Genomic DNA, 8,099 nt, shown 5'->3' with positions numbered 1-8,099 from the left:
TCTTTAACTGTAACTATCTTTAACTTTAACTATCTTTACCTTTAACTATCTTTAACTTTAACTATCTTTAACTGTAACTATCTTTAACTTTAACTATCTTTACCTTTAACTATCTTTAACTTTAACTATCTCTACTGTCAATCATAATAACATGTTTCTGCCATAGTTGAAATGAGAAAGAAACAAGAGTTCATCCAACATCTATCGGGATTATATAACCCTAGATGAACAAGTTCAGATGTTCACACATACACACATACAATACAACTTGATTATTTATTAAATGTGTTATTCTTATACTTGTTGTTGTTGTTGTTTTTGTTTTATTTGATCAGCTTCTACCTTTCTCATGTTGACACTTCTGTAGTGTATGTTGCTACAACATAACGACTCAAAATATAAGACACTTGTTGCAAATGATTGTGGTGTGTGTGTGTGTGTGTGTGTGTGTGTGTGTGTGTGTGTGTGTGTGGTATAGTTCCATAAATAAAGAAAAAAAACATCACACCCTGAACATTGTTTTCAGTGAGTATTGTTGTGTGTAATGGATCCTCTGTAGTGTTTGCATTGAGTTGTGATACAGTACAGTAGTGTACATGTTACGGTACATGTGGGAAAACTAGGGTTAGGGTTAGACATGCCAGCATGTGAATGAATGAATGAATGCATGAATGGTCTTTATTGTCATTGATACAGTACAGGTACCGTACAACGAAATTTGGGAGGGGGGGCTCCCCTGGTGCTAGGAAAAAAGGCCAAGGGAAAAATAAAAAAGAGAAAAAGAGCTGGTTTACATAAATAAAGGCTATATACACTATCTACTATACTATACAATAAAACACTGTGCTGTACACTATGCTATGCTATACATATCCTCACATTTTCCTATATCTGAACCTTATGTAAACATGGGTTATCATATTGCACATAATACTTGTTGCACAAGTGTCGCAGTAGCAGATTTAGAATGTTCACAGTTACAGTAATGTACCAAGTCACCCTAGCACCTAACCCTAACCCTAGTTTTCCCACATGTACCGTAACATGTACACTACTGTACTGTATCACAACTCAATGCAAACACTACAGAGGATCCATTACACACAACAATACTCACTGAAAACAATGTTCAGGGTGTGATGTTTATTTATTTATTTATGGAACTATACCACACACACACACACACACACACACACACACACACACACACGCACACACACACACACACACACACACACACACACACACACACACACACACCACAATCATTTGCAACAAGTGTCTTAAATGTTGAGTCGTTATGTTTATTGAATGAAGCTAGGTGTGTTCATTGTGTTCAAATGTTGCTGACTGTGGCAAGCATTTTGCATCACATGAGCTTTAATTTGAGAATTTGAGCAGAGTTTTTTGCAACTTGTGTTTTAGCAAGACAATATGTGTTTAGATTTATGAGAAAAGGAGGATTGTGTTTTGTGAATTGTGTCTTCATGTGAAATGTGTTTATGGTTTTGGCAAATGGGAGCTAGTTTTATTAAATGTGTTTAGAGAACTGGTCATTTGGTTTAGAGAATTGGCTTTTGTGTTTTAGCAATTGGGAAAAACTGTACATACTGTATTTTCTGTAGATTTACATACTGTTCATATGAAACACACACATCTATGAATGCCCAATACTCTACAGTGATATATTCTGAGAACAGATACTGTAAGGTTTCTAAAAATGTGCTTTGGCAGTTGTGAAAAAAAAGAACATTCTCACACACTGAACATTGTGTTTTCAGTTGTTTTGTTGTAGTCTGTAATGATGCATATAGAGTTTACATTTTTGCAGGCTTTGAGCAGCTGTTTTGGTGTGAAAGTTTGAGTTTTGAAGAGAGAAGGTGTGGTTTTGCTTATGTAGCTTTAGAAAAGTGTGTTGTGTTTAGAGTTTTGGGGAAATGGAGGAAAGTTTTGTGAAATGTGTTTTAGCAATTGAGAAAAACTGTAGTTAGTTATTCTCTGCAGACTGACAGCAGTGTGTGTCCAGACCAGCTGTCATCTCTGCTGCGCTCCACTCCTAATATGGACATGTTGGAGACGCCAAACGGATGTTGGTGCAACTGTTATTATTGTCCCCTCACTTTTGGTCCTCAACCAGTTTTAGGAGGATAACGGACATATAACGGACGAAAAAAATACGTGTTGTTTTTTAAAAATTAAATTATCACGAATACACTCTGAAAAATATTTATATCGGAGCTAGCTGGGTATCATATCTTTATTTGTGACATTTAATGTTCTTGTGTTTCTGCCGGAACCCATTTGGGTGCGGTCCTTCTGTTTCCGTGTGTGGAGAGATCAGCAGTGTGATTCAGTGTCTCTCTGACCGGTGACAAGATGCAGGTTTGGAATGTTTATTAATGTTATTATATGTATGTCATTAGTAAACGTTTATTATTGTTATGTCGTAGTTACGAACGTGGTAATGAACTAGACAACGTTTTGAATAATATATGTGTTAATATATGTGTTAGTTAGCACGTAGACTTTCACATGCTGGCTGGCCAGAACAGAATTAAAAGGCAAATCCTCATAGGAGCCAAACTAAGACGCATGTTGTAATAAACGTGTTTACCTTTAGTAGTCTAATGAATGTCTGTCTGTCACTCGTTTACCTAGTAATGTAACTCTGCTACGACAGACAGATCTGATTGGCTGAACGTGTGTGTTGGTTTGTCTCCCAGGGTTGTGTGGTTGTGTGATTGTGTGGTTGTGTGAGTGTGTGGTTGTGTGATTGTGTGGTTGTGTGTTTGTGTGGTTGTGTGGTTGTGTGATTGTGTGTTTGTGTGGTTGTGTGATTGTGTGGTTGTGTGATTGTGTGGTTGTGTGATTGTGTGGTAGTGTGTGGTTGTGTGGTGTGTGGTTGTGTGATTGTGTGATTGTGTGGTTGTGTGGTTGTGTGGTTGTGTGATTGTGTGGTTGTGTGGTTGTGTGGTTGTGTGTTTGTGTGGTTGTGTGGTTGTGTGATTGTGTGGTTGTGTGATTGTGTGGTTGTGTGTTTGTGTGGTTGTGTGATTGTGTGGTTGTGTGGTTGTGTGGTTGTGTGAGTGTGTGTTTGTGTGGTTGTGTGATTGTGTGGTTGTGTGTTTGTGTGGTTGTGTGGTTGTGTGATTGTGTGGTTGTGTGATTGTGTGGTTGTGTGATTGTGTGATTGTGTGGTTGTGTGATTGTGTGATTGTGTGGTTGTGTGTTTGTGTGATTGTGTGGTTGTGTGATTGTGTGATTGTGTGGTTGTGTGAGTGTGTGGTTGTGTGATTGTGTGATTGTGTGGTTGTGTGAGTGTGTGGTTGTGTGATTGTGTGGTTGTGTGGTTGTGTGTTTGTGTGGTTGTGTGATAGTGTGGTTGTGTGATAGTGTGGTTGTGTGATTGTGTGGTTGTGTGATTGTGTGATTGTGTGGTTGTGTGAGTGTGTGGTTGTGTGATTGTGTGATTGTGTGGTTGTGTGATTGTGTGAGTGTGTGGTTGTGTGATTGTGTGGTTGTGTGGTTGTGTGTTTGTGTGGTTGTGTGGTTGTGTGTTTGTGTGGTTGTGTGATAGTGTGGTTGTGTGATTGTGTGATTGTGTGAACCGCTCGGCTATAGTTACTAATGAGGAACACAAGAACACCCAAAATCTATCTCTATCTAACCTGTCACTGTTTCACTGTTTCACTGTGTTAAACCCTCTGTGTTAAACCCCTCTGTGCTCCGTAGGACCCTAACCAGGACACAGAGTGGAATGACATCCTGAGGAAGAAGGGCATCATTCCTCCCAAGGAGACGCCGCAGGACGATGAAGAGGAGCAGCAGCTGATTCTACAACAGCAGTCTGTCGGTGAGGACCGGCTGCTTGTGTGACTGTGGCAGCTAGCAGGGGAGGCTGGTGGAGGTAGAAACCGGGGGATGGACACATTGTAATGCATGGAACGGAATGAGGAACTGTATCAAGACAATGAGACCGTCCTCTGATTTCTACCTCCAACGTGTGACCAGAACTCCCTGGCAGCTAGCTATTCGTAGGAGTTGAATAAAGCAGTATTCAGTTCTCTGTCAATATAATAATAGCTTTTCTGAGTTAATGTTGCTCCAAGTTAGTGTCAGAAAGTTAGTGTTAGTGTCAGGATGGGATTGGGTAATGTGTTCTGTCGTGTCTTCCACTCCGAGCTCTTTCATTGGTCTTCCACGCTCCTCCTCCTCACCTGAGATGTTTGTTGTTGTTGTTGTCCAGTGAAGACGTACGAGAGCATGACCCTGGACGAGCTGCACGAGAACGAGGACGAGTTCAGTGACGATGACGAGGCGGCCATCGAGATGTACAAGTCAGTAGAAGCCGCTGCTTTTATATTCATTCTATGCTTCTACATGTCTTTATATATGCTTTTATATTCACTTTATGTTCTTATTCCTGTTGTAAAGCACTTTGAGCTGCATTTCTTGTATGAAAGGTGCTATATAAATAAAGCTTTACTTACTTACTTTCTTTCTTTGAAAGAACTGATCAGAATGTCATACTGTTGACCACCTTGTACTCACAGATGTTCTCTCTGTCTCTCTCTCTCTCTCTCTCTCTGTCTCTCTCTCTCTCTCTCCCTCCTCCCTCCTCTACCAGACAGAAGCGCCTGGCGGAGTGGAAGGCCACCCAGATAAAGAACGTGTTTGGGGAGCTGGTGGAGATCTCGGGGATTGACTACGTCAAGGAGGTGAACCAGGCAGGAGAAGGAATCTGGGTGATCCTGCACCTCTACAAGCAGGGGTGAGTCTGACTGGCATCTCACTGAAGGGCTTCACTCATTTAGTGCCCAGGGTGACTTCATTCACCCCAAAAAATATAAATTATGATGCTTCATTTTGTAGCCAATCAAAGTATTGTTGCTCGGTAAACACTGCATAGTGAGTGTTCTGGAATTCTTTGTCAGTGAGTTAAACCTCTACAGTCCTTTAAACACTCACTGGTTAAAACATACAGGAGGACATGAAACAAACATGGTTACTAAGTGTCTAATATGAACGATTCTCAGTTTAAGATGATAGAAGATGATATGCCAGAAACGTTAATCTGCCCAACACATGTTGGTCAAATAGGTGTTAGTGGTGTTTAGTGTTACTGTGGTCCTCTGTGGCTCAGGGAGTAGAGCATTGCAGTAACAACGCCTAGGTTCTGGGTTTGGATTCCAAATGCATTTCGTTGTCACTTGATTGATTGATTGAAAACTTTATTAGAAGGTTTGCAGAAGTAGGTACATGAAAGTACATATTACATACAAGGTCAACTAACAGGATAAAAACCCAAGAAAGCCACTGGCTTATTTCAATTGGGGTCCTTGATTTTCAATTCATCGTTACATGTAAGACAGACATAAGAAAAAAAACTAGTACTATCTACAAGATAATACAGACAAATAACTATTACTATCTACAAGATAAACGTACATCCATCATGGGAAGAACAATACAACAAAACATAAGGTATGTACAGCGGGTAGGACAGGTGGGGACATACACCACAGGTGGGGGCGGGGGACAAAACACAAAGTATGTACAGTGGGTAGTTCGGGTCTTTTAATCTGATTTTTGTTTTAGAGGGTCCAGTTACGGATTGCAGCCTCCTGTAAATGTTTTTTGAGAGTGGTTTTGAAGGTGGGCAGTGGTTTTGACTGTACTTGTACGATGCCAATGACAATTAAATTGAATCTGAACCTCATTCCCGCTGAGACCATATGTACAAACTGCAATGTCAGTCAGCTAAATGCTATAATATTATATAATCTATAACAGTGTGAACAGTTCATTCATTGTAATCTGTCCAACTTGTCTCTTCACGTCTTCTCTCGTCCTCCCTCTCTCCCAGCATCCCCCTGTGCACGTTGATCAACCAGCACCTGGCAGAGCTGGCCCGCAAGTTCCCTCAGACCAAGTTCCTGAAGTCCATCTCCACCACCTGCATCCCCAACTACCCCGACAGGAACCTGCCCACCGTGTTTGTCTACCAGCAGGGGGAGATGAAGGCCCAGTTCATCGGCCCGCTCGTCTTCGGGGGCATGAACCTTAAACGTGACGGTGAGACACACGCACACTTACACACACTTACACACACACACACACACACTCACATATACACACACACACACACACTCACATATACACACACACACTTACACACACATATTCACACACACACACACACCCGTTCGTGCTGAGAATGAAATTGTTTTGGCACTTTTTGTGCAGCAGACAACAAAGTACAATTTCCTGGCGTTACACATATTAGTTATGTAATATAACATAAATATATATATATCTAACATGTGTCGATTGCAATCGTCATAAACATGCAACCATTGAATCATTTAATGCTGTCGGACTGTTGGCTGCCTCCTTTAGTTGGTTTAGCTCAGTTGTGTTGGAGGACGGCGGCCTGTCTGACTGTCTGAGATCTGAATCAGATTCGGTCACGGTTGGATGTCTGAAGGCTAGCTAACCCTAACCCTAGCTGTGTTTCACCAATGACATCGTGTTTAGTCTTCATGGTGTGACCTTTGACCTCTCCGTCCTCTGTCCTCTGTCCTCTCCGTCCTGGCAGAGTTGGAGTGGAGGTTATCGGAGTCTGGCGCCATCAAGACGGACCTGGAGGAGAACCCCAAGAAGCAGATCGAGGACCAGCTGATGTCGTCCATCAGATCCTCTCTGCCCGCGCACAACGACGACAGCGACTCTGACCAAGAGTAACAAACCAACCAGCCAACTGACTAACTGACGTCTCCATAATCTCCGAACAACATTAGTCTAACGTTCGACTACCGCCACTGTGTGGGGAGGGGGAGGGGCTCTCTCTCCTGTGGCTCTATAAACGCCCCCCCCCCGCTCTCTCTCTCTCTCTCTCACGCAGCAGGGAGGTCGTCTGAGGTCATCTGAGGAGGTCCTGGCCTGACACTGTATATCTGCCCCGCCTCCACAGAAGATTGTTATTGGTCCTTTTATATTCTGAATACGTTTCATAATATATGCCATAGTTAATGTATTCATGTATTCATTTGGAAATTGTTAAATTAAATGTATGTATGTTCACCCAGGCCATCATAGACAGTTTTTTTTATAAAGTGTTCAATCACCCTGGTTACCTGTGTGTCGTCATCACATATAAAGGACTATTTTGATGTATATGACTCTGTGTGTGTGTGTGTGTGTGTGTGTGTGTGTGTGGGTGGGGGTGTGGGTGGGTGTGGGTGTGTGGGTGGGGGTGGGGGTGTGGGTGGGTATGTATATTTCTGTCTGTGGACAAATATAGCTCCTTATAGGATCCCTTATAAGGAGGTCCCAAACTACTTACTGACTACAGAACAGAAATCACAGGAGATCAAGACGACACAATCTGCAATGCCGTTATATATTTATCTACAATAATTTATTTCTGAAAAATAAGTCATTTCTTGTGGCGACAGCTGAGCTTGCTGCGTCTCTTCCTCCGCCATCTTGTCTCTCCACTACCAGGGCGACGCTGGCTGCTGATTGGTCTGATGGTGTTGTTGGTCTCCTCCACTGTTACACCACTCTGTCTGCGATGCCTCGGATCTTCTGTCATCAGGAAGACGGAGGGAGACAACAGATGTTTCAGACACAGATAAGCCCTGAAGATAAGTGTCTCCAGCCTCTGCTGGGGAGGGGTGTAGGAGGAGGAGGAGGTGTGGAGGAGGAGGTGTGGAGGAGGAGGGGTGGAGGAGGAGGTGTGGAGGAGGAGGAGGGGTGGAGGAGGAGGTGTGGAGGAGGAGGTGTGGAGGAGGAGGGGTGGAGGAGGAGGTGAGGAGGAGGGGTGGTGGAGGAGGGGTGGAGGAGGAGGTGTGGAGGAGGAGGGGTGGAGGAGGAGGTGTGGAGGAGGAGGTGTGGAGGAGGAGGTGTGGAGGAGGAGGTGTGGAGGAGGAGGAGGTGTGGAGGAGGAGGGGTGGAGGAGGAGGGGTGGAGGAGGAGGTGTGGAGGAGGAGGGGTGGAGGAGGAGGTGTAGGAGGAGGAGGGTGGAGGAGGAGGTGTGGAGGAGGAGGAGGGGTGGAGGAGGAGGTGTGGAGGAGGAGGGGGTGTGTAGGAGGAGG

At 43.5% G+C, this 8,099-nt stretch overlaps 1 protein-coding gene across 1 annotated transcript; it reads left to right on the top strand.

Annotated features, from left to right (window-relative positions):
- Positions 1-2,324: 2,324 nt before the first annotated feature.
- Positions 2,325-7,083, top strand: pdcl3 (phosducin-like 3). The gene is made up of 6 exons (XM_080551133.1): positions 2,325-2,382; positions 3,733-3,853; positions 4,247-4,337; positions 4,628-4,771; positions 5,867-6,075; positions 6,599-7,083. The coding sequence occupies exons 1-6, from the start codon at positions 2,377-2,379 to the stop codon at positions 6,742-6,744; spliced, it is 717 nt and encodes a 238-aa protein (XP_080407259.1). The 5' UTR covers positions 2,325-2,376; the 3' UTR covers positions 6,745-7,083.
- Positions 7,084-8,099: the final 1,016 nt, after the last annotated feature.

The sequence above is a fragment of the Nansenia antarctica genome, assembly GCF_963989245.1.
Source record: "Nansenia antarctica genome assembly, contig: SCAFFOLD_679, whole genome shotgun sequence".
Classification (NCBI taxonomy): domain Eukaryota; kingdom Metazoa; phylum Chordata; class Actinopteri; order Argentiniformes; family Microstomatidae; genus Nansenia; species Nansenia antarctica.
This window is presented reverse-complemented; position numbering and strand designations above follow the sequence as displayed.

Coding starts and splice junctions, on each gene's coding strand:
- pdcl3 (XM_080551133.1), top strand. Junction 3,854..4,246: donor TCTACAACAGCAGTCTGTCG/GTGAGGACCGGC, acceptor GTTGTTGTCCAG/TGAAGACGTACGAGAGCATG. Junction 4,338..4,627: donor GCGGCCATCGAGATGTACAA/GTCAGTAGAAGC, acceptor CTCCTCTACCAG/ACAGAAGCGCCTGGCGGAGT.